The sequence below is a fragment of the Rutidosis leptorrhynchoides genome, chromosome 4, assembly GCF_046630445.1.
Source record: "Rutidosis leptorrhynchoides isolate AG116_Rl617_1_P2 chromosome 4, CSIRO_AGI_Rlap_v1, whole genome shotgun sequence".
Lineage (NCBI taxonomy): Eukaryota > Viridiplantae > Streptophyta > Magnoliopsida > Asterales > Asteraceae > Rutidosis > Rutidosis leptorrhynchoides.
In genome coordinates, this window is record NC_092336.1 from 390,431,968 (window position 1) to 390,458,791 (window position 26,824).

The following is a 26,824-nucleotide window of genomic DNA, read 5'->3' on the forward strand; positions in this document are numbered from 1 at the left end:
AAAACAAAAAGTAATTCAATGACTTTTGTACATTGCTGTAAACGACGTCTGTTGTAACGCCCGTTGCGGCGTTTTGGTGACTAGCTCGTCTCTTACCCCGTCTCGTCTTCTAATAATTCGGTCAAACGTCGGGTAAAATGCGGGAAAGGTCGGGTTAACTCCAGTCAAAATTCATAAATTCGGTTAAAATCAGATAAAAGTCGGTTAAATCTATCAAAATTGACGTAGTTTAATATTACTTTTTTGTATTATACTAACGATAATAGCGATTATATGTACAAACTTGTCAACGAGGTTTTTTGGCTTTAAAATATGTGTATATATATATATCCTCTCGACCCCTTCTCGACCGTCTCGTTGCTTTTATATCCAATATACAACAAGCCATTCAAAATGGGCCATAATTGTGGAAAACATTGCCCGAGTAAAACTGGGACTTACAGACCCGGCCCTGTTTAGTTTCACCTACCACCAACCCGTTATTCTCTCATTCACAATTTCACATCGACATTTCTGCAAAGTGAAGAACACGAGGACTGGTAAAAACCATTATCAGTCGCAGTCTCGATCAAATTTTGAACTCATAAACCCTAATTTCCAATTCCAAACCCTAAATTTCACTCTCTTAAATATTCAATTTGTCAACTTACTTTAATAATGACATCCGATTCAAGCTCATCATCACAATCAGTCGACGAACAACCGGAATCGCCCAACCACAGACCTAATTCCGATGTCAACGTTAATTCAATCGATACATCTCTAGACGCAATAGAGAATCAATTATCATCGATCGCACTGAACACTCCAATTGACGAGATAACATCACCGTCTTCTGATCACCATCACGAGTCTGTATCAGAAATTGACACTGAGATCGCAATCGAAAAACGTATAAATTCGATTGGAGAAAGTAGTTCTTCGTCGAAAGGATGGTTCTGGAGGAATAATTCGGAGGTTGAGGTTGAAGGGGAATTGGATGGGGCGTTGTTAAGTCCTAGTAGTAGTGGTTATGCTGGTGAGAGAGGTAGTAGTGGTAGTGTTGGTAGTGTTACTAGTGGTTCTGGAGCTGATGGTATTCGAGAAATTGGGGATAACGGTTTGGGTGATGATGACGGTGTGGTGGCGGAGGATTCTGCACAGAATGAATTGATTCGTGGTAAACGTCATGCTGATGAGGTGATTGTTTAATGTATAATGCTAATAGGATACTTAGTTTAATTATGAATATATGATCACTTCTTTTAGTGAAGTTCGCTCGAAAAGTGAGCTACATTGCTTTACCTTTAGAGTTTCAGATGATTTTTTAGTATTCAGAGTACCTATCTTATTGTATGATCAATCGTCAAACTTGCAATTTCAGAATACAGACTCTAGGGTGTTTAGGATTTTGGGCCGGCTTATATATTATGGATTGCCTGTTATGATAGATTACATTGGGGAAAAAAAGTAGATATGCTGAAATACTAACTTGGTGTTTGGTTTGGGGGAGGTAGTAAAGCTTAAGTCTTTTGATACAGGCTTATCCAAACATAGTAATAATAACAGCGAGGTAAGATTTTCGGTACCAAACATTGTTTTGGAACGATGTTTGTTTTACATGAACACATAACTCTATAAACTTATGAAGTAACTTAACTACATAAGACACGTGTGTTTCATCTGGTGTTCGCAATGGTTTGCACGGATTTTTTTATTAAGTAGCCTTAATCAAAACAAAATTCTGTAGATCAAACATTGTTGAATTTTGACATTTTCAAGGGTTATGACATAAAAAAGCCACTTGGTAATCGATTGACTTATGTTAGGATCTAATCTTCTTAAAGCACGAGCTATTTAATTGCAAGGTGTTCTTAAAAAGAGATAGGCATGTTAATTGTGCTATATGTTTGTGAACAGAAAGTCTCAACCCACAACTTGGTTTAAATTACCAAAAGTTGTGAACAAAGAATTAAGATGTGTGATTTTTCTAGGCAGCATATGTGTGGATATTAAAAGATACGTTTCTTAGTTAGTGCTATGTGTGATACTTTCAGTAAGTGTTACTATGATGTCTATTGGCGAGCTTGAGGTTTATGCTGACATGGGATTATTTAGAGCGTACTTTTCATGTGAATCCACTGTTAGTACTGGATAGCTCACATTCATTAACTTACAGGCGGTAGACAATGGCAAAAATGCAATTTTTTAACTTCTGAAAACTATAGCATTATGAACTCGGGATTCTTCTGAGAGGATTTAACTCTTCTCTTTGCTTGTTAGAGAAATGTATTAAAGGCTTGGAAATGGATGGTAGAACATCATCAACCTGAGTTTATATAGCGTACCAAATTTACGAGCATTCAAAAACTCAGTATCCAGACGGTTTTGTCTCCTTCACCTTCCAATCGACTCCCATTTGTCTAAATATGTGATTGTGGTACATCTAGTTTTGTTACACAATACCTAGTTTGTAAGTTGTAATTAGCCATCCCTTTCCTTAATGCTAGCTGTTTTTTAGAGCTAAAATCTTCAATTTATCGAGGGCTTTCAGAGCCATGTAGTGGTTGGAAATGTTTTACTAAAGAAATAGTCAGGGTTATTTTTTTTTTTGTGTAGGGTTGTTTAAAGAACCTAGAACAGCCTGTAAGGGAGTAGTTTGTTAAGTAATAGTTTTGAGATACTGTAGTTTTGGTCACTTACTCATATGTTGCACGTCTTTTTATATTTATTGTAAAATATGATAATAATCTTGTGGATAATCTGTTTCAACTAATAATGGATAAAGTGCAGGATGATGCTTCTGTTTCTTGGAGGAAAAGGAAGAAACATTTCTTTATTTTGAGTCACTCTGGAAAGCCAATATATTCAAGGTATGTGTGAATTAGTATCTGAGATGTTTCCATCATTTTTTTGGTCATATGAATCTTTGAAAGATATATACATATATGTCAAACTGAGATCCATAGTTGTATCACTTCAAGTAGGTTTAATCTAAAGTTGCAAACATTTATGTATATGCACACATTAAATGCTTATATCATATATTGATCCGTTTTGCATCAATGTTGCCCCAGTTATTGTCCAAGTCTTATACTGTTCATTTTGGAGTCTTCACTTCTTAATTGCTTGTTTCTAACAAGTACTATGATTTATTATAATATTATCAATGATATAATCTAATAATAATATAATATAATATAAATAATAAATAATATACTATATACTAAAATAATAAAACTTGTTTAGACTACCATTATTGTTTCATGAGCTATTAGAGGAGCAAATGAGGTTCTCTTGTTTTAATAGCCAACATTAAGAAAATAAAAGTAAGAACATAATAAAGCAAGAGTGAAGTGAAGAATAAAATAATGGACTATCTCGATTATTTGATTTCATTGACAGTTAAAAAACACGTAGTGCACTTTTAGTGGAATTGCAAATATAGTACACACTAGGACCTCTTGACCAGCATGGATATGTTCAAATTATTGGGTATAGATACATATTAGGAGGGATATATTAACAAAATTCACATACATATATATGTTGTTTCATGAATTTAATTGCATGTATTATTCTGTAAATCATATAAATCTATTACACTCAATATAATCACTTCTTTGGAAATGATTTTCAGATATGGTGATGAGCACAAGCTAGCAGGATTTTCAGCAACTTTGCAAGCCATTATTTCTTTTGTGGAAAATGGGTAAATGTGTTAGCATCTTTCAGCTATTCAACTTAATGGTTCTTTTCACTAAGAACTTAACTTATAATTTAAAGAAGATGCTTACAAGAAAGGATCTAAAGATTGATAGAAAAGTAACTGAATATTTTAGAAGCACTTGACAACTGGGAAAGGATGTAATAATTTGGGTTAGGTTTTGCGATATTATGGCCAATTTTCATGGGTTTTCACTTTCTTTTCACTTACTCACTTGGAAAGGGTAGAAACATATGAGATGGAACATCGTTCTCTCGCTCCTTCACAAGAGCAATTACCACAACCATAGAATGCTGGCCAGAAGTAGCAAAATGTTTATGATTTATCAAAGTCATTAAATCAAGTCTAAGGGTTACACTTATCAAATAAACACCGGCTGAGTAGTTTCTTACGAGTTTTCATTTATATAGTATGTTTAACTTGATATATAATTCTGCTCTTAATGTGTGTTGTCTGAAGTTTAGGAGGATGATAAATAGAACCTGTAGACTAAGTAAGGGGGAACATTGTGAGTTTTGGATTTATTAAAATGGAAGAGACCTAGATTGTGTTATGTAACATGCACCTATCTTTTCACATTTACCTTTTTAAATGCTATCAACGATTATCTTTGTGATCTCTTTCAGGGGTGACCGTGTCAAACTGGTTAGGGCAGGAAAGCACCAGGTCAGTAATGATTTTAATTCACCTTTTCTTCACTTGTAGCTTTGGGAAGAACAATTCAGTATGAAAGCTGCTTGATATTCTTCTTTTACTAATTCTGGGACTTCTCTTTTTAGAAAACTAGAGTAGATACCCACATATTTTAATTGGTAATGTCGAATCTGATGATCATATATCATTATGATGATCATATCTAGATGTAAACAGTGACACTAGTTTGGAGGCTGTTATCGTACTTGACCTGGTATTTGACATTATTGTTACAATATTGATGGCTTTGTGACCAGATTTTACCTGCTCCATCGTAATCCATATGTAGTTGTACATGAGACATATTATCTTCTACTTGCAACATTTTGTAATACATAAAATTCCAAGTGAATGATACGAAATATGGTCCGTTCATTTATATTAGTGGTTTATCCAAGTATTACATACAAGAAACGATGATTTATTTGATAATGATGATGCGTATGCTATACAGGTAGTTTTTCTTGTAAAAGGGCCAATTTATCTAGTTTGCATAAGCTGTACAGAAGAGCCATATGAGTCACTAAGAGGGCAACTGGAACTTATTTATGGCCAGGTAATAGTTTTCCTTACTGCATACTGATTTACCTGAATTTTTTCACATACTTATCTCACTGATGTGATTGCAGATGATACTTATTCTTACGAGATCTGTGGATAGATGCTTTGAGAAGAATCCAAAATTTGACATGACTCCTTTGCTTGGAGGAACAGAGGCAGTATTTTCCTCTCTCATTCACTCTTTCAGCAGGTTTGCTTTTTTTTTTTCTTCTTCTTTAGGCCACTGTATTATTCATTTCAGGATAATTTTGAAGTTATTATAATGTCTGCCACTATAAAGTATGAGTGACACTCGAAGTTGGACAATCTTACCGGAGACTTATTGAATAAATCCTAGATATTTACTTATGTGCCCATGTACATGTGTACTCGGATATTATAGCTACCCTAATCTTTTACAAGGATATATCATCAGTGTATTGATTCCCTACAGCATTGTTTTTTTCCTTCATGATTTGAGATTAATATGGTATGTGTGTTAACAAGTTATCATGCAGGACATTTCCACTCAATATTTTTAATCCAAATTTGTGCGGTTCATAATTTTGTTAACAAGTTCGTTTGTTCTAAATGTTTAATCCGAAATTTTGGCATTTCCTTTCATAATCTTTAATCAAGTTTAAACTTGATCATATTTTGTTATTTGATTATATTTAAATCATAACATGAACTTATTTGATTAAATTGCATGAACTTTATGATCATGTACCTACTATATGTGTCAGGAACCCTGCTACTTTTCTTCATGCATACACCTGTCTTCCGCTTGCGTATCCTACAAGACAAGCTGCTGGAGCTATTTTGCAAGATGTTGCTGATTCAGGTGTCCTTTTCGCAATATTGATGTGCAAAGATAAGGTGTTTATAGCCACTACCTTTTATCACTACTGTTACTATTTTGTTTGTGGTATATCATCCTTAAGTTATAGCCAAAATGCAGGTTGTCAGTCTGGTAGGCTTGCAGAAAGTGTCTCTTCATCCTGATGATATGCTGCTGCTTGCTAACTTCATCATGTCATCTGAATCTTTTAGGCAAGTGCTTTTTTTCACAATATTGTGGAATTGTCTTTGTTAATCGCGATTATATGTTGATTGTTTATATGACTTCCATCTACCCATATGCAAACTTCTTCTGCATGTAATTATGATGAATACACTTCACAATTGTTCTTTCGTATATCAAATACTTCTCTTCCTGTATATTACTACTATTTTTCCTCTTCTGCAGACTCTATTCTACAAATGGCTATGTTATAAATAAGTATTTTGCCTTTTCAATTTCATTTTTATTATATATGAGCTACATTACTGTTTATAATTGTGTTTGTTTCTGTCTAGTTTATGTTATAGAATATGTGGGATTTATACGGTATTGACGTTCCGATCTATAACTATTGGTGCAGGACATCTGAATCTTTCTCACCCATATGTTTGCCAAGATACAACCCCATGGCATTTCTATATGCTTATGTTCATTATTTTGATGTGAGTAAATTACAGCTTTAACAGAGTTACCCTCACGCAAACTACATGCTTACATAGCTGCATGTTGCTTAAGCTTTTGAAGCTCTTTAGAAAATGAAAATTGCCAATTGCATAAATGTTTTGTATTATTACATTATGTGGTCACTTATCAAGTACATGAGAGATGAGTTGAATTTAACTGTTCGTTTGTTATAGGTTGATACATACTTGACGTTGCTCACTACGAGTTCACAAGCCTTTTTTCATCTCAAAGAATGCAGGTATGTGTTTTCTAGTTTTATCAGGAGGTATTTGGGTCTGCGTTTTGGAATTTATAAATTTGGCTTTAAGTCACGAAACTTAGTTTCTAATGTTGTTATAAACAGCTTCTGCCTATAGTTATCTGATTATTTGAAGTTAAAATAATTGTTTTCTTATCTACTGCAACTATGTAAGCATAAGATGTTATTTTATATATACCTCTTCTTTAAACTTAAACTTTATTTGATTTGATGAACTTTTACTTCTCAGTAAAAAAACATCTCTTGTTTTTCACTAAGCTGTCATTTTGGTTATCTTATTTTTAACTTCCATAAATAATCTAATTGGCCAGACACTCTAACATTTGATTATCTGACGGTATCGTTAACCTGTTTTATCAGTGGATTATCTGATCCAATTATCTTCTGGCACACATTTAATATCAAAATGAACATAATCTATAGGTATTGGGTTGCAATGTTCACTTTTAAATACATAATCTGCTTCACTCATGAAACAAACCCGCTGACAGGAATTGCATGAGTCTAGTTTTCTAATTATGTCCCTTTTTGCACTATCTTTAAGACACAGAATCTTTTCTTTGTAGAATACGTATTGAAGCAGTCCTTTTGAAGTCCAATGTTCTTGACGAAGTTCAAAGATCCTTGTCAGAAGGTGGCCTGCGTATTGAAGATTTGCCGGTTGACCCATCTGCCCGTTCCGGGTCGTTATTCAATTCTAATCAACAGAGATTACCAACCAATTCTCAGGAGAAACTAAATGAAACACTTGTCGGCATAGGTGGTCCCGCTGGACTCTGGCACTTCATTTATCGAAGTATATATCTGGATCAATATGTATCTTCTGAATTTTCATCTCCAATTAATAGTCCATCCCAGCAGAAAAGGTTTTGTGCTTTATTTAGTGTTACCGTGACTATATCTTAAAGTTTGATCGCTTATGCGTAAGGTAATAGTAACAATTGATTGTTTACAGCTTGTATAGGGCCTACCAGAAACTGTACGCTTCCATGCACGATAAAGGGGTGGGCCCCCACAAAACTCAGTTCAGAAGGGATGGATGTTACGGTATATATTCTAATCTTTGAAATACTAGCATGTTTGGTTTCAGCTTTATACTTCTCAACTTTAAGGGAATCTTATTAATTGGATATTATTGGGTACACAATGAAACTTGTTTATGGACCCGCACTTCAAAATTACTCATTTTACCCATTGCCTATTTGCCTATTTTATGGTCCCCCGATATTGCCGCATCCATCAAATTTACTTTAGATGATGTTCGATTGCAACTTTTAGTCTTCGAGTCTTGTTTATGTGTACACAATTCTTTTTGACACGTCACTACACTAGCATTTTCTGCTTACGAGTCTTCTTGGTTTCTTTCCCTTCAAATAGATCTGTTGTGATGTTATTTTTATTTCATTTTTCTTGCAGTTCTACTGTGCTGGGTTACACCGGATTTTGAACTCTATGCAGCTTTTGATCCTCTTGCAGATAAGGTGTGATTCACTATAGAATCTCTCTCTCTCTCTCTCTCTCTCTCTCTCTCTCTCTCTCTCTCACACACACACACACACTCACTTTAAAAACAATGCAGCTCATGTAGGAGTCTAGGACTTGTAGAATCTTCACACCGAAGACCAAGAATAATTACATGAAACTATTCACTTTTTACCAAATTATGTGATATGTTGCAAGTATGACGTTTTAACTGGTCAAATAGAAGTATGTTGCACATACTGGTAAAATGGGTAGTCTCTCGCACTTTAGACTTTTGTAAGTTGTTACTTAATATATTGTTTTCTATTTATAGATAGATAGATAGATTATACAAACCCAAAAATTTGATTGATAGATAGATAGATTATACAAACCCAAAAATTTATGTAGTTTTTAATGCCAACACCCAAAGCACTTCTCACAATGATCAGAGGGGATGTATAAAAGAATGATATGTTGTCTTTCTTATGTAGCTTGAAAATTTTGTGTATTTGAGACAGTTATTTGCCTTCATCTTGCTGTGACATGTAAGGTTAATTTGAGTTTGCAGGCAGCAGCAATACGAATATGCAACCGTGTGTGCCAATGGGTGAAAGACGTGGAAAACGAAATATTTTTGGTGGGAGCAAGCCCTTTCTCTTGGTGATTATCTCCCCTAACGTAATGTATTTTATTTGTTTTTTTGGTCGTCTACTATTTGTATTTGTTGGTATCAAAACAGTCAAATTAATCAATCAAATTTTCGTATAGCTTTAGACACACCAAACAACCTTGTATCTTGTTGTAGTCGTCGATCTTGTTTTGTCGACATGAGTTGGGAAATATTTCTGTTTAATGTTCGATGATCATATTTCTCTCTCTCTCATTCATAACATTGTCATATTTCTGGGTTATAACTTTTCTCTAAGTCAAATGAATGTGTTATTCCGTTATTTGGTTCTCTAAGACTGATTCTAATGGGGCGTTAAAAAAATCCGTCAAATGACATGAAATCCAATGTGGCACTAGTTTGACGCCTTGACGCCCCGTTAGGGGTGTCAAATTTTAGCACCCAAGGGCATCAGAAATTTGACGAAAGAAAAAAGGTGTGTCAAATATTTTTCAGCCAATCAGATTTCACCATTAATTATTATATATTATTAATATGTTTTATACCCAACTACCAATAATATTTTACCACATCACTCATCACAAAGTAAACACTCAAATTTTACTCTTCCCTTTAAACAACTTTACTACTTGACCTTGTCACGTCATCAAAAACTACACTACTTGTCTTTGGCACCACAATATATTTTGTTATTTCATTTTGTGCCATATTTTATAACATCGTGATAATAGGTGGACATGAAATACATAAAAATTTCATTTCGTTACAATCCTTCTAAAAAACGAACTGCAAAACAAACTTTCAATATCAGCATTCAGGCACACAATTAATAATGGCAGGAGTTGCTCCATGACCATTACACAAACAAAACGTATATATACATAAATCGGGCCATGACATCCGTGCGGTTTTTTTAATGTTACCTTGAAACACCAATGTAAGCCACACGAACCTAAAAAGAAAAACAAACTACACACACACAAAAAAAAAAGAATGAGATATCACGGCCAAAGAAGGGTATAAGAATGTGATGGTTTTATGTTTCACCATAACTCGTGGATTGTGTTTAACGGGATGATAACGACCAGAAGTTGAGAAGAAACGAGGGTAGTGCAGTAAACCAGCTAAGGAAGGCCATAGCAGTAGCGGTCTCAAACTGCTTGCAGTGATTTTCAGCACACAGACCAAGATCATTACCTATAAGAACTGTGATACCAGCAGATGCACATGCGGCTGCAAATGTAAGAGTCGATGTCACCTGCATTGAGAGAAGGCGAGGGTTAAAAATTGGAGAGGGTATGCGAATGAATTTGATTTAGTTGCTTAATTTATTGAATGTTATTGGATATGACAATTTCGATCCATTTATAGATTATCTTGTTCTTTTAAAATGTCGAAGTGATTAAGAAAATGGACAGGTATTGAAAGTCAGATGAAGTGTATCCGAATACATAAAACCTGCTAAAGTGTAAAATCAAATATTAATTATATTATCAAAATAATTTTGAAATTTCAACCAATTACCCAACCAATCTGACCAACTAAATTTGCCACATCCAAATATTACAGGATTACCACGCCAGTTTATTACATGGCTAAATATAGCCATATAGGTGCTATTATTGCTGTTTCTGATTACACAACACCTCAAATCCAGTTTATTTATGTCTGCTTATTCAACTTCAGCTAATGTTAATTTATTATCTTAAAAAATTAATGAAACTAGGTGAAGCAAACTTGGATTAGTGTAAAATGGACAGCACAAGTGACAATCAAGCTCAATTGATAGAAAGTTATCAAGAGCATTTATCTTACCCCATCACCTATAGAAAAGAGACTAACAACTCTATAATTCTGCAAGTTACGTCCAACCAAAAGGGCATGAACGTCAAGAATGGCAAGTGATAAGCTCCACACACTCTGCAGGCCAACAGCAGCAACAAGGTAGCTGGGACACCAAATAGTTGAAAGCTATCATTAGTTTGCGCTTCATATTCATAGACTAATATTAATAAGAGTAAAGCGTAATTATCTAAAATTTATGTGTAACAACACCTAAGACCTGCAGATTAAACATGTAGACTTCTGATCAAAAAGATCACAGCTACAAGTAGCATATTTGAACTTATAATAGACAGTTTTTGATGACCACATGACAATTAGAAGCATGTTACACAACTCGGCTCTAAATTACTATATTTCTCAAAATTTGCCCACAAAAAGGACAAGTTCTGAAGGACTCAATTCTAACCCCTATACACATCTGACTGATTTACTGACATTAACTGTGTTAAATTTAAACAAACTGCTACTTTTTTCATCTAAATGTAATCCACCATGTCCAGACTGGCTAACAGTAAAAGACTGTTTCATTCAACCACAGAAGTAACACCCTTACCTAACAAGCATTCAAATATTATCTAGTTGAGATTTAATATGCCAGTTTGGCATGTTCTTCAAACTATTATTTTAGACTGTAATTGGGTCAAATGGTAGATTAAATCGTACCTGAAGCAAGAGTTTCTAATTAATGAGCCTTGCATACTAACATGCATCATGATCGTGAGTGTATAACAAATTCCATTCACCTCGTTTCACTACATCCATCAGTGATTCAGTGATAATAATACTATCATCAACCTTCCAGCAAATTATAGGGTTATCTTACTCCTAACTATGTTCGTTCATTAAAATATTTCATGTTCCACTCGTCCATCATCGTCAATATAAGCAGTTATCCCCGACCTCTAGAGTAATTAACTGTTGTTTTTCTCCATCTTAATCAGAGGCAATAAAATCTTAAAAATTTCAGAAATCCATGTCTAGTAGTGTTTCCTCTTGTACAAAAGGAATCGCGGTCGTTCACGATACTACATGTGTAAAAAACAAAACAAACTACTACTATTTCTATCTACTGAAATCCACCATGTGCAGGGGCGTCAAACAATTACTTTCTACAAAAGGAATTCTTTCAACTGCAGGTGTAAACTTATATAAAAACCTTCCAGCTATTAATATTTAATCGAGATACATAAGTCAGATTGGTCAATTCATCATACTCAAGTCATCTAAGACCTTTCTCACTTGGGGGCCAAATGCCACATAATTGAAAGGGAAACCGGAGGAGGTTTTCCCTGAACAGATTTTACTCAGATGTATCATGTATGCAACATAACGATATATCCCCGTGACTGTGGACACCCAAAAAATGTTTAACCAAAGAGGTTCAACATGAGACCTCTTGTGAGAACAAGAAGAAGCCTTGACAAATGCTGGATCGAATTTTGCCTATATTTAATTTAATGAGCCTTGCACAATAATATGTTATCACATTCATCATCAATCATTGTAGAAAGTTTCTGTAAATCCATTGTTGATAATAATCATCAAAATCATCCTTCCTGCAAACCGTATATCCGTTCATAATTTTCGATATACTAAGTTCCACTAATTTTATCATAATCAAAAGCAACAGCATCCATCTTATCACCCTCATCAATTGAAATAACATCACAGACACAATCTCCAACTCACTATAAATTAATATCAATAACTAAACAACTGACAACATACACATACTACACACAAATTCAACTACACAGTCAACAATTATACATACTAGTTCAAACAATCAGATCATAGCAACAAAAAGAGATCAAGTATATTACCAGAAGGCAGTAACAGACGGAAAATCACTAGTTGTTGCCATAACAACTAGCGATACAATTGCATACGCAAATTGACAAAACCGCAAGCTTAATCCACCGATCGTACCAGGCATACCTTGAATCACTTTCATTCTAACCCTAGGCGGTACAATTACACGATCATCAGCTGGCGGTAATGGCGTTACTTCAACCGGATGCACCGACGGATGGCTGACATTCATTTTACACCGTCGCAGCCGTTAACCACAACCTGTAACGACGTTTTATCCAGCGATCTTCATTTATAAAATAAAGTGATTTGATTAGTGGATCTAGATTTCGTTATGAAGAGTTAAAGGTTTGATTAGTGATTGAATCGTATGAATTTGTATTGATTGTTTTGTGTTGTGTATATAGTGATTTTTTTTTTTTTTTTTAGTAGTGTTTACGGTTATTAACTGTGTGTTGAAGTGTGTTTATCCCTAATTCTGCCTAACCTTTTTTTTTTCCTGCTAAAATACGTACAAGTAATACATATATACACATACATACATACATAAAATAAAAGAAAATTAATTAACTAATTATTAATTAATTAATGAGTATTGTTGGTACGATTTTCCGTGTAGCTTGCTCTAAGGTACCAGTACAAGACAATAGCTGCTTAGCGTGTGGCGTATAATGTTGATTGATGTTTGCCCTCGAGAAATAATCTCTGCAGACCCGGAACACGGATGAGAGATCCGTGGGGTGGCCTCAATCAATCTGGAGATCAATCTGTAATTGATCCGTCTAGCGTATTGTTGCTAAACGGCTAATGTGCGTTTAGAGTTAGAAAGAACTGTGTGAGATAGAAATTGTACTTCTCTCTGACTGAAGTTTTTCATATGAAATGTGGTGACCGAGGGGGTTTATTTATAGGCGTAGAATGTCCGAAATTCTCGGGATACACGTGTCAATCGCTGATTAATTCTGTTATGCGAAGTATCCGGAAGGTCGGTGGCATGTGCTGACGTGAATGCGTGACGTTCACGCGCTGAGTAAAATGGCTTAAGCATTGAAGCTGCCTGCAGGGCTTACGCATGACGTTGGGCGGCCTGCTAAACGCTGGGCGGCAAATAATGAAAACTGCCAAATTTTGTTATCTTTTGTGTTTTTTGATCAATTTTTCTGTATAAAATGATGTTTTTATGCGTGTATCCCCTAGGATACATCATTAAGTCCCCCAGTTTAATGTCTTTATTTTTGCAAAAAATAAAGTCATTAAACTAAAAATAAAAGATGTCTTTTTCCTCGAAGACACAAAACTGTTGTAGCCGTCTGTATTTCTGTGCTGACGTCACATTACCAATTATGAATTTGCCCCCAAAGTCTTTTTGATTTATTTTTTAAATTTAAATTGTTGTCCAATTAATCTGGCCCATACATGTGTCTCAATCTCATCATTTCATCATCCATTTGCTTGACTATAAATAACTCGTTCCCCTTTCCTTTTTCCTTTTCTAAAAACTGATTATTTGCTTTGAAGATAACTGCAATTACTCATTTCAGCGATTTGATAAGTGCAAGGTAAGTTATCACTCATCTTTCTCTTCTGCTTGTATTTCTTTTATTTTGCGTATTACCATGGTCGAATCCAACAGCACTTCTTCCCAAAGAGACAATCGCGATGTGAGCAATATTCCTTCCAGCATCACTGAAGCCGAAATAGATAAATTATGTATAGATCATAGGAATCTTAGATTACTGAACCCCATGGTTCCTTCCTCAAATGATAGGGCGAATAAACCTCCTAAAAAGATGATCATACTGTATAAGCTTCAACTTACTATAGGTAACCTTCGTATTCATCCTTCCGTTTTTCTTCAAGGACTTCTATCTCACTATGGGATTGGTCTTAGCCAAATTCATCCACTTGGGATGCAGAAATTGTGCTTTTTGAAATGTACTGTAACGATGTTGGTAAAGTTCCAAGTATAAACGTTTTTCATGAGTTGTTTAGAACTCGATTGGTGAGTAAATGTTGGTACACATTTGACTGTAAAGCAAATAAAGCTTTTACTGGAACGAAAGAAACATCTTTAAAAAGGTGGAAAGAACCCTACTTTTTTGTCAATGAAAGGGTTATTCAGGATACTTGGGCAAACATTCGAAAATGGAGGAAAACAAAAATAGGAGTAAGTAAGTCAATCACATTATCTGATGATGAGAGAACAACTGTTGAGGATTGGAAATCGTTGGAACTTCCACAACGGTCATATGCTGACAATGAAGCCATTTTAGTCCGTTGTGGAATGAGTGACAACTGGCGCGCTGGATTTGCACCAGTGTTGCACTGGAAAGGCTGTGGTAGGCATTTTATGAATATCCTATACTTGTATTATGTCATTGTGAAATGTATTCTTATATATTTTTTGTTTGATGTTATCATCTGTTGCAGAAGAAGAAATGCAGGTCTATAAAGTGTTTAAAAAGGCCAACTTAGATTCCCTTTCTGTGACTGACCGGCCAAAGACTGATAGTGAACTTGAAGCTGATAAGGTCAAAGACACTAAGTTTGAAGAGCAGCTAAAAAGTCATGAACGGCCCACGGAAGGCGGCGATGAAGATGCTGCACAACCTTCTTCATATGATGTGGAAATCATCGAGGCTACTCCGAAACCGTTTGGCGCCAAGAAGAATGATAAACACACAAAACGTTTGTTGAAGCGTGCAACTGGTGGAGCTCCCTAACAATCAAAGAAAAGAAGTATGCCTTTTCACTTATGCCTCGTAATAATGTCTATAATATGTGTTAATGCTAACTGTAAAGTTATTTATCTATGATTCAGACCTGATTTTGCCAGCATAGGATGATGAAACCACTGCTAGTGGTGAAAAGGGTGACAAAGCTGCTGATGCTGAAGATGACAATGATGATGAAGAGGACGAGGACACACATGAAGATAATACCTTTGAGACTCCTCCATTTACTAATCCATTAACTTCTACAAAAATTGGCACAACACAATCTTTTTCATCTTCCCAACCACTTTCCATTGTGCCCCATACTTGTTTAAAGAGTTTCTTGGAAGATCCTGTCATTAAATCTGACAATTTTATTAATTTGTTGAAGGTAAATATTATAACCTGATTTTTGGAAATCTATCTGCTTTTATTTTGTTTGTAGGTTATAACTGTATATTTATTTTGCAGACGAATACAATTGCTGATCTCTCTTCATCCTTGACCACAATGACCCATAAGCAGACTTGCCAATCCACAGCTGCAGCATTGATACTTCTGAATCACCATGTGCTGCATTGTCTGAAAATGCAAGAGGCTCAAGAAACCCTTGTTGCCAATGCTATCCAGAATGCCAACAAACTGAAAAGGCTGGAAATTGATTTGTGTAGTGACCCGAACTTTTCCATGTTTATATATATTAATTGAGATTGATATTTACATGATTAAATGTTTCCAACATATTAAGCAATCAAACTTGTTAAGACTTGATTAATTGAAATAGGTTTCATATAGACAATTGACTACCCAAGTTGACCGGTGATTCACGAACGTTAAAACTTGTAAAAACTATATGATGACATATATATGGTTATATATATAGTTAACATGATATTATGATAAGTAAACATATCATTAAGTATATTAACAATGAACTACATATGTAAAAACAAGACTACTAACTTAATGATTTTAAAACGAGACATATATGTAACGATTATCGTTGTAACGACATTTAATGTGTATATATCATATTAATAAATATTTGTACATCATAATATCATGATAATATAATAATTTAAAATCTCTTTTGATATTATAAACATTGGGTTAACAACATTTAACAAGATCGTTAACCTAAAGGTTTCAAAACAACATTTACATGTAACGACTAACGATGACTTAACGACTCAGTTAAAATGTATATACATGTAGTGTTTTAATATGTATTCATACACTTTTGAAAGACTTCAAGACACTTATCAAAATACTTCTACTTAACAAAAATGCTTACAATTACATCCTCGTTCAGTTTCATCAACAATTCTACTCGTATGCACCCGTATTCGTACTCGTACAATACACAGCTTTTAGATGTATGTACTATTGGTATATACACTCCAATGATCAGCTCTTAGCAGCCCATGTGAGTCACCTAACACATGTGGGAACCATCATTTGGCAACTAGCATGAAATATCTCATAAAATTACAAAAATATGAGTAATCATTCATGACTTATTTACATGAAAACAAAATAACATATCCTTTATATCTAATCCATACACCAACGACCAAAAACACCTACAAACACTTTCATTCTTCAATTTTCTTCATCTAATTGATCTCTCTCAAGTTCTATCTTCAAGTTCTAAGTGTTCTTCATAAATTCCAAAAGTTCTAGTTTCATAAAATCAAGAATACTTTCAAGTTTGCTAGCTCACTTCTAATCTTGTAAGGTGATCATCCAACCTCAAGAAATCTTTGTTTCTTACAGTAGGTTATCATTCTAATACAAGGTAATAATCATATTCAAACTTTGGTTCAATTTCTATAACTATAACAATCTTATTTTAAGTGATGATCTTACTTGAACTTGTTTTCGTGTCATGATTCTGCTTCAAGAACTTCGAGCCATCCAAGGATCCATTGAAGCTAGATCCATTTTTCTCTTTTCCAGTAGGTTTATCCAAGGAACTTAAGGTAGTAATGATGTTCATAACATCATTCGATTCATACATATAAAGCTATCTTATTCGAAGGTTTAAACTTGTAATCACTAGAACATAGTTTAGTTAATTCTAAACTTGTTCGCAAACAAAAGTTAATCCTTCTAACTTGACTTTTAAAATAAACTAAACACATGTTCTATATCTATATGATATGCTAACTTAATGATTTAAAACCTGGAAACACGAAAAACACCGTAAAACCGGATTGACGCCGTCGTAGTAACACCGCGGGCTGTTTTGGGTTAGTTAATTAAAAACTATGATAAACTTTGATTTAAAAGTTGTTATTCTGAGAAAATGATTTTTATTATGAACATGAAACTATATCCAAAAATTATGGTTAAACTCAAAGTGGAAGTATGTTTTCTAAAATGGTCATCTAGACGTCGTTCTTTCGACTGAAATGACTACCTTTACAAAAATGACTTGTAACTTATTTTTCCGACTATAAACCTATACTTTTTCTGTTTAGATTCATAAAATAGAGTTCAATATGAAACCATATCAATTTGATTCACTCAAAATGGATTTAAAATGAAGAAGTTATGGGTAAAACAAGATTGGATAATTTTTCTCATTTTAGCTACGTGAAAATTGGTAACAAATATATTCCAACCATAACTTAATCAACTTGTATTGTATATTATGTAATCTTGAGATACCATAGACACGTATACAATGTTTCGACCTATCATGTCGACACATCTATATATATTTCGGAACAACCATAGACACTCTATATGTGAATGTTGGAGTTAGCTATACAGGGTTGAGGTTGATTCCAAAATATGTATAGTTTGAGTTGTGATCAATACTGAGATACGTATACACTGGGTCGTGGATTGATTCAAGATAATATTTATCGATTTATTTCTGTATATCTAACTGTGGACAACTAGTTATAGGTTACTAACGAGGACAGCTGACTTAATAAACTTAAAACATCAAAATATATTAAAAGTGTTGTAAATATATTTTGAACATACTTTGATATATATGTATATATTGTTATAGGTTCGTGAATCAACCAGTGGCCAAGTCTTACTTCCCGACGAAGTAAAAATCTGTGAAGGTGAGTTATAGTCCCACTTTTAAAATCTAATATTTTTGGGATGAGAATACATGCAGGTTTTATAAATGATTTACAAAATAGACACAAGTACGTGAAACTACATTCTATGGTTGAATTATCGAAATCGAATATGCCCCTTTTTATTAAGTCTGGTAATCTAAGAATTAGGGAACAGACACCCTAATTGACGCGAATCCTAAAGATAGATCTATTGGGCCTAACAAACCCCATCCAAAGTACCGGATGCTTTAGTACTTCGAAATTTATATCATATCCGAAGGGTGTCCCGGAATGATGGGGATATTCTTATATATATGCATCTTGTTAATGTCGGTTACCAGGTGTTCACCATATGAATGATTTTTATCTCTATGTATGGGATGTGTATTGAAATATGAAATCTTGTGGTCTATTGTTACGATTTGATATATATAGGTTAAACCTATAACTCACCAACATTTTTGTTGACGTTTTAAGCATGTTTATTCTCAGGTGATTATTAAGAGCTTCCGCTGTCGCATATTTAAATAAGGACAAGATTTGGAGTCCATGCTTGTATGATATTGTGTAAAAACTGCATTCAAGAAACTTATTTTGTTGTAACATATTTGTATTGTAAACCATTATGTAATGGTCGTGTGTAAACAGGATATTTTAGATTATCATTATTTGATAATCTACGTAAAGCTTTTTAAACCTTTATTGATGAAATAAAGGTTATGGTTTGTTTAAAAATGAATGCAGTCTTTGAAAAACGTCTCATATAGAGGTCAAAACCTCGCAACGAAATCAATTAATATGGAACGTTTTTAATCAATAAGAACGGGACATTTCAGTTGGTATCCGAGCGTTGGTCTTAGAGAACCAGAATTTTGCATTAGTGTGTCTTATCGAGTTTGTTAGGATGCATTAGTGAGTCTGGACTTCGACCGTGTTTACTTGAAAAATGATTGCTTAACAAATTTTGTTGGAAACTATATATTTTTAACATGTGAATATTATGTGATATATTAATCTCTTAACGCGTTTGATATTATGTGATAGATGTCTACCTCTAGAACAAGTCCCATTGACTCACCTAATAATAATGAAGAGTCAAATGTAAATTGGAATGATTCGTGGACTGATTCACAAGTTCCCGAAGAGGAACCGGAAGAAGAGTCGGAACCGGAAGAAGAATCAGAACCGGAAGAAGAATCGGAACCGGATGAAGAAATAGAACCGGTGGGGGAAATAATAAAACGGTTAAGTAAAAGAAAATCCTCAACCAACCGACCAAGGTTAATTATGGTCAATGGTGTTTCCGCCAAGGAAGCAAAATATTGGGAGGATTACCAATTCTCCGATGAATCGGATTCCGACGAGAATTCCGATGATGTTATAGAAATTACCCCAACTGAATTTAAAAAGGCAAAAGAAAATAATAAGGGAAAGGGCATAAAAATAGAGAAATCTAATTCCAACCCCGATGAACTTTATATGTATCGTCAACCCCCGAAGTCCTTAAGTTGTAACAATGACCCGGGAACCTCTAAACCACCAGGTTTTTCTAAACCAATGTGGAAAATTACGGCTCGTATTAGGGGAACATCATATATCCCTAGAAACTTGGCAAAACGAACCAAAACCGAAGAAGAAGAAACGAGCGAGTCGGAATAAGACAGTTGTATTCGTGTGGTGTAATATATGTAATATAGTGTGCTTATGCTTTATGACATATGTAAAAATTGCTTGTATTAATAAGTATTTTTCTTATGAATCTAACTCTTGTCTATTTTACAGTTTAAAAACACAAAATGGATAGACAACCCAATATTTTAAGAGACCTACCCGGAGACATGATTGATGAAATCTTGTCTAGAGTCGGTCAGAATTCCTCGGCACAACTATTTAAGGCGAGATCAGTTTGTAAGACATTCGAAGAACGTTCCAAGAATGTCTTGGTTTATAAGAGACTTTCGTTTGAAAGATGGGGGATATCACATTGGGAAACCCATAAGTTACGATGTGTTTACTTTGACGCATATATTGCGGGGAACCCAAATGCTATTTTAGGGAACGGGTTAAGAAATTATTTTGACTCAATATATCCGAATATTGGACTTCGTGATTTAGAAAAAGCGGCTAACATGCAACATAAAGAAGCATGTTATGCTTACGGATTAGTAATGTTTGCTTCTCACCAAAGTGAGAACAAGAACATCGGGCTACAACTATTAAACAAAACGTTTCCACAAGTGACGGAGTCGGTAATTGGGGTAAGAAATGAGGTTTTTAGATTGTTACGGGACTGTTGGACATTACGTAACCCTCGTCCTTTTGACGATGTTACAACACGCTGTCTTATCAACGGCCATAACGGTTATGTTCCACAAGACCAAGGATGGGAAGTAATCCTAGTAAAACCAGAATGCATGACTTGTTTCTGGACGTATGAATTACGTGTCTTTATTGTCTTTGCTGAACGACTTGTGTACTAGCTAGAATTATCTTCACAACTATCTTGTATCAAAGTTATTGTGTGCTATATTTCATGCTTTATGTAAAATAAGCGGTATTGTAAGTTTGTAAAATATTGTATAAAAGTTTGAACGCGAAATATTATTATAATCAGTTTTTCATATAGAATTGTAGTAGTTGAATTGTATATTAGCTACTAAGTATGAACTTAACGGGTAGGTACTACCCGAATTTAAACTTATAAAACGATAATATGAAGAAAAAGCTTTTATAAATGAGTTCATATTATGCTACGAAATACTATTAACTACTCTTAATATTCTGTATGATTAACTTGTTCCATTTGACTATTTTAAAGGAAATGGCACCGACTACTCGACACACCGTGAATATGAATGAAGAGGAATTCCGTACTTTTCTAGCTTCAAACATAGCCGCAGTACAGGCTGCGCTACATACCAACAATAACCTTGGATCTAGCAGTACAGGAAATCGTGTAGGATGCACATACAAAGAATTCACTGCCTGCAAACCTTTGGAATTTGATGGAACCGAAGGACCGATCGGATTGAAACGGTGGACCGAGAAGGTCGAATCGGTGTTTGCCATAAGTAAGTGTACTGAAGAGGACAAAGTGAAGTACGCTACGCATACCTTCACAGGTTCTGCGTTAACATGGTGGAATACCTATCTAGAGCAAGTGGGACAAGATGATGCGTACGCACTACCGTGGTCAGCATTCAAGCACTTGATGAACGAGAAGTACCGTCCCAGAACCGAGGTCAATAAGCTCAAGACAGAACTTAGAGGGTTACGAACCCAAGGATTTGATATTACCACGTACGAAAGACGATTCACAGAATTGTGCCTATTGTGTCCGGGAGCATTCGAAGATGAGGAAGAGAAGATCGACGCATTTGTGAAAGGATTACCGGAAAGAATTCAAGAAGATATAAGTTCACACGAGCCCGCCTCCATACAACAGGCATGTAGAATGGCTCACAAACTAGTGAACCAGATTGAAGAAAGAATTAAAGAACAGACTGCTGAAGAGGCCAATGTGAAGCAAGTCAAAAGAAAGTGGGAGGAAAATGGTGATAAGAATCACCAATACAACAACAACAGCAATCGCAACAATTATCCCAACAATCGCAACATCAATCGCAACTACAACAAACGGCCCAACAACAACAACAACAACAACAACAACAACAACAACAACTACAACAATCATCCCAACAACAATAATAACCGCAACAATGAAATGTCCCGTTCTTATTGATTAAAAACGTTCCATATTAATTGATTTCGTTGCGAGGTTTTGACCTCTATATGAGACGTTTTTCAAAGACTGCATTCATTTTTAAAACAAACCATAACCTTTATTTCATAAATAAAGGTTTAAAAAGCTTTACGTAGATTATCAAATAATGATAATCTAAAATATCCTGTTTACACACGACCATTACATAATGGTTTACAATACAAATATGTTACATCGAAATCAGTTTCTTGAATGCAGTTTTTACACAATATCATACAAACATGGACTCCAATTCTTGTCCTTATTTTAGTATGCAACAGCGGAAGCTCTTAATATTCACCTGAGAATAAACATGCTTTAAACGTCAACAAAAATGTTGGTGAGTTATAGGTTTAACCTATATATATCAAATCGTAACAATAGACCACAAGATTTCATATTTCAATACACATCCCATACATAGAGATAAAAATCATTCATATGGTGAACACCTGGTAACCGACAATAACAAGATGCATATATAAGAATATCCCCATCATTCCGGGACACCCTCCGGATATGATATAAATTTCGAAGTACTAAAGCATCCGGTACTTTGGATGGGGTTTGTTAGGCCCAATAGATCTATCTTTAGGATTCGCGTCAATTAGGGTGTCTGTTCCCTAATTCTTAGATTACCAGACTTAATAAAAAGGGGCATATTCGATTTCGATAATTCAACCATAGAATGTAGTTTCACGTACTTGTGTCTATTTTGTAAATCATTTATAAAACCTGCATGTATTCTCATCCCAAAAATATTAGATTTTAAAAGTGGGACTATAACTCACTTTCACAGATTTTTACTTCGTCGGGAAGTAAGACTTGGCCACTGTTGATTCACGAACCTATAACAATATATACATATATATTAAAGTATGTTCAAAATATATTTACAACACTTTTAATATATTTTGATGTTTTAAGTTTATTAAGTCAGCTGTCCTCGTTAGTAACCTATAACTAGTTGTCCACAGTTAGATGTACAGAAATAAATCGATAAATATTATCTTGAATCAATCCACGACCCAGTGTATACGTATCTCAGTATTGATCACAACTCAAACTATATATATTTTGGAATCAACCTCAACCCTGTATAGCTAACTCCAACATTCACATATAGAGTGTCTATGGTTGTTCCGAAATATATATAGATGTGTCGACATGATAGGTCGAAACATTGTATACGTGTCTATGGTATCTCAAGATTACATAATATATAATACAAGTTGATTAAGTTATGGTTGGAATAGATTTGTTACCAATTTTCACGTAGCTAAAATGAGAAAAATTATCCAATCTTGTTTTACCCATAACTTCTTCATTTTAAATCCGTTTTGAGTGAATCAAATTGCTATGGTTTCATATTGAACTCTATTTTATGAATCTAAACAGAAAAAGTATAGGTTTATAGTCAGAAAAATAAGTTACAAGTCGTTTTTGTAAAGGTAGTCATTTCAGTCGAAAGTACGACGTCTAGATGACCATTTTAGAAAACATACTTCCACTTTGAGTTTAACCATAATTTTTGGATATAGTTTCATGTTCATAATAAAAATCATTTTCTCAAAATAATAACTTTTAAATCAAAGTTTATCATAGTTTTTAATTAACTAACCCAAAACAGCCCGCGGTGTTACTACGACGGCGTAAATCCGGTTTTACGGTGTTTTTCGTGTTTCCAGGTTTTAAATCATTAAGTTAGCATATCATATAGATATAGAACATGTGTTTAGTTGATTTTAAAAGTCAAGTTAGAAGGATTAATTTTTGTTTGCGAACAAGTTTAGAATTAACTAAACTATGTTCTAGTGATTACAAGTTTAAACCTTCGAATAAGATAGCTTTATATGTATGAATCGAATGATGTTATGAACATCATTACTACCTTAATTTCCTTGGATAAACCTACTGGAAAAGAGGAAAATGGATCTAGCTTCAATGGATCCTTGGATGGCTCGAAGTTCTTGAAGCAGAATCATGACACGAAAACAAGTTCAAGTAAGATCATCACTTGAAATAAGATTGTTATAGTTATAGAAATTGAACCAAAGTTTGAATATGATTATTACCTTGTATTAGAATGATAACCTACTGTAAGAAACAAAGATTTCTTGAGGTTGGATGATCACCTTACAAGATTGGAAGTGAGCTAGCAAACTTGAAAGTATTCTTGATTTTATGAAACTAGAACTTTTGGAATTTATGAAGAACACTTAGAACTTGAAGATAGAACTTGAGAGAGATCAATTAGATGAAGAAAATTGAAGAATGAAAGTGTTTGTAGGTGTTTTTGGTCGTTGGTGTATGGATTAGATATAAAGGATATGTAATTTTGTTTTCATGTAAATAAGTCATGAATGATTACTCATATTTTTGTAATTTTATGAGATATTTCATGCTAGTTGCCAAATGATGGTTCCCACATGTGTTAGGTGACTCACATGGGCTTCTAAGAGCTGATCATTGGAGTGTATATACCAATAGTACATACATCTAAAAGCTGTGTATTGTACGAGTACGAATACGGGTGCATACGAGTAGAATTGTTGATGAAACTGAACGAGGATGTAATTGTAAGCATTTTTGTTAAGTAGAAGTATTTTGATAAGTGTATTGAAGTCTTTCAAAAGTGTATAAATACATATTAAAACACTACATGTATATACATTTTAACTGAGTCGTTAAGTCATCGTTAGTCGTTACATGTAAGTGTTGTTTTGAAACCTTTAGGTTAACGATCTTGTTAAATGTTGTTAACCCAATGTTTATAATATCAAATGAGATTTTAAACTATTATATTATCATGATATTATCATGTATGAATATCTCTTAATATGATATATATACATTAAATGTCTTTACAACGATAATCGTTACATATATGTCTCGTTTAAAAATCATTAAGTTAGTAGTCTTGTTTTTACATATGTAGTTCATTGTTAATGTACTTTATGATATGTTTTCTTATCATAGTATCATGTTAACTATATATATATATATATCCATATATATGTCATCATATAGTTTTTATAAGTTTTAACGTTCGTGAATCACCGATCAACTTGGGTGGTCAATTGTCTATATGAAACATATTTCAATTAATCAAGTCTTAACAAGTTTGATTGCTTAACATGTTGGAAACATTTAATCATGTAAATATCAATCTCAATTAATATATATAAACATGGAAAAGTTCGGGTCACTACAGTATCTACCCGTTAAATAAATTTCGTCCCGAAATTTTAAGCTGTTGAAGGTGTTGACGAATCTTCTGGAAATAGATGCGGGTATTTCTTCTTCATCTGATCTTCACGCTCCCAGGTGAACTCGAGTCCTCTACGAGCATTCCATCGAACCTTAACAATTGGTATCTTGTTTTGCTTAAGTCTTTTAACCTCACGATCCATTATTTCGACGGGTTCTTCGATGAATTGAAGTTTTTCGTTGATTTGGATTTCATCTAACGGAATAGTGAGATCTTCTTTAGCAAAACATTTCTTTAAATTCGAGACGTGGAAAGTGTTATGTACAGCCGCGAGTTGTTGAGGTAACTCTAGTCGGTAAGCTACTGGTCCGACACGATCAATAATCTTGAATGGTCCAATATACCTTGGATTTAATTTCCCTCGTTTACCAAATCGAACAACGCCTTTCCAAGGTGCAACTTTAAGCATGACCATCTCTCCAATTTCAAATTCTATATCTTTTCTTTTAATGTCAGCGTAGCTCTTTTGTCGACTTTGGGCGGTTTTCAACCGTTGTTGAATTTGGATGATCTTCTCGGTAGTTTCTTGTATAATCTCCGGACCCGTAATCTGTCTATCCCCCACTTCACTCCAACAAATCGGAGACCTGCACTTTCTACCATAAAGTGCTTCAAACGGCGCCATCTCAATGCTTGAATGGTAGCTGTTGTTGTAGGAAAATTCTGCTAACGGTAGATGTCGATCCCAACTGTTTCCGAAATCAATAACACATGCTCGTAGCATGTCTTCAAGCGTTTGTATCGTCCTTTCGCTCTGCCCATCAGTTTGTGGATGATAGGCAGTACTCATGTCTAGACGAGTTCCTAATGCTTGCTGTAATGTCTGCCAGAATCTTGAAATAAATCTGCCATCCCTATCAGAGATAATAGAGATTGGTATTCCATGTCTGGAGACGACTTCCTTCAAATACAGTCGTGCTAACTTCTCCATCTTGTCATCTTCTCTTATTGATAGGAAGTGTGCTGATTTGGTGAGACGATCAACTATTACTCAAATAGTATCAAAACCACTTGCAGTCCTTGGCAATTTAGTGATGAAATCCATGGTAATGTTTTCCCATTTCCATTCCGGGATTTCGGGTTGTTGAAGTAGACCTGATGGTTTCTGATGCTCAGCTTTGACCTTAGAACACGTCAAACATTCTCCTACGTATTTAGCAACATCGGCTTTCATACCCGGCCACCAAAAATGTTTCTTGAGATCCTTGTACATCTTCCCCGTTCCAGGATGTATTGAGTATCTGGTTTTATGAGCTTCTCTAAGTACCATTTCTCTCATATCTCCAAATTTTGGTACCCAAATCCTTTCAGCCCTATACCGGGTTCCGTCTTCCCGAATATTAAGATGCTTCTCCGATCCTTTGGGTATTTCATCCTTTAAATTTCCCTCTTTTAAAACTCCTTGTTGCGCCTCCTTTATTTGAGTAGTAATGTTATTATGAATCATTATATTCATAGATTTTACTCGAATGGGTTCTCTGTCCTTCCTGCTCAAGGCATCGGCTACCACATTTGCCT

General features: G+C 34.5%; 2 protein-coding genes across 2 annotated transcripts; one reads left to right on the forward strand and one right to left on the reverse strand.

Moving 5' to 3' along the window:
- The first annotated feature begins 465 nt into the window (after nucleotides 1-465).
- Nucleotides 466-9,090, forward strand: LOC139844044 (vacuolar fusion protein MON1 homolog). The gene is made up of 14 exons (XM_071834251.1): nucleotides 466-1,179; nucleotides 2,773-2,852; nucleotides 3,620-3,691; nucleotides 4,333-4,372; nucleotides 4,854-4,955; nucleotides 5,029-5,150; nucleotides 5,686-5,818; nucleotides 5,901-5,992; nucleotides 6,364-6,445; nucleotides 6,641-6,705; nucleotides 7,293-7,592; nucleotides 7,682-7,773; nucleotides 8,143-8,207; nucleotides 8,759-9,090. The coding sequence occupies exons 1-14, from the start codon at nucleotides 658-660 to the stop codon at nucleotides 8,852-8,854; spliced, it is 1,863 nt and encodes a 620-aa protein (XP_071690352.1). The 5' UTR covers nucleotides 466-657; the 3' UTR covers nucleotides 8,855-9,090.
- A 515-nt stretch (nucleotides 9,091-9,605) lies between these two features.
- Nucleotides 9,606-12,920, reverse strand: LOC139844045 (CASP-like protein 5A2). Its single transcript, XM_071834252.1, has 3 exons — nucleotides 12,487-12,920; nucleotides 10,634-10,766; nucleotides 9,606-10,076 (listed from the first exon to the last, which is right to left on the reverse strand). The coding sequence occupies exons 1-3, from the start codon at nucleotides 12,705-12,707 to the stop codon at nucleotides 9,885-9,887; spliced, it is 546 nt and encodes a 181-aa protein (XP_071690353.1). The 5' UTR covers nucleotides 12,708-12,920; the 3' UTR covers nucleotides 9,606-9,884.
- Nucleotides 12,921-26,824: the final 13,904 nt, after the last annotated feature.

What these genes read in the sequence shown, in the direction of transcription:
- LOC139844044 (XM_071834251.1), top strand. Translation starts at nt 658, where the DNA reads ATGACATCCGATTCAAGCTCATCATCACAATCAGTCGACGAACAACCG. An exon ending in GTAAACGTCATGCTGATGAG is followed by an intron (nt 1,180 to 2,772) that starts GTGATTGTTTAA and finishes GATAAAGTGCAG; the next exon opens with GATGATGCTTCTGTTTCTTG. An exon ending in CTTATGTTCATTATTTTGAT is followed by an intron (nt 6,446 to 6,640) that starts GTGAGTAAATTA and finishes CGTTTGTTATAG; the next exon opens with GTTGATACATACTTGACGTT.
- LOC139844045 (XM_071834252.1), bottom strand. Translation starts at nt 12,707, where the DNA reads ATGAATGTCAGCCATCCGTCGGTGCATCCGGTTGAAGTAACGCCATTA. An exon ending in CCGTCTGTTACTGCCTTCTG is followed by an intron (nt 10,767 to 12,486) that starts GTAATATACTTG and finishes TTGGTGTCCCAG; the next exon opens with CTACCTTGTTGCTGCTGTTG. An exon ending in TCTTTTCTATAGGTGATGGG is followed by an intron (nt 10,077 to 10,633) that starts GTAAGATAAATG and finishes CTCTCAATGCAG; the next exon opens with GTGACATCGACTCTTACATT.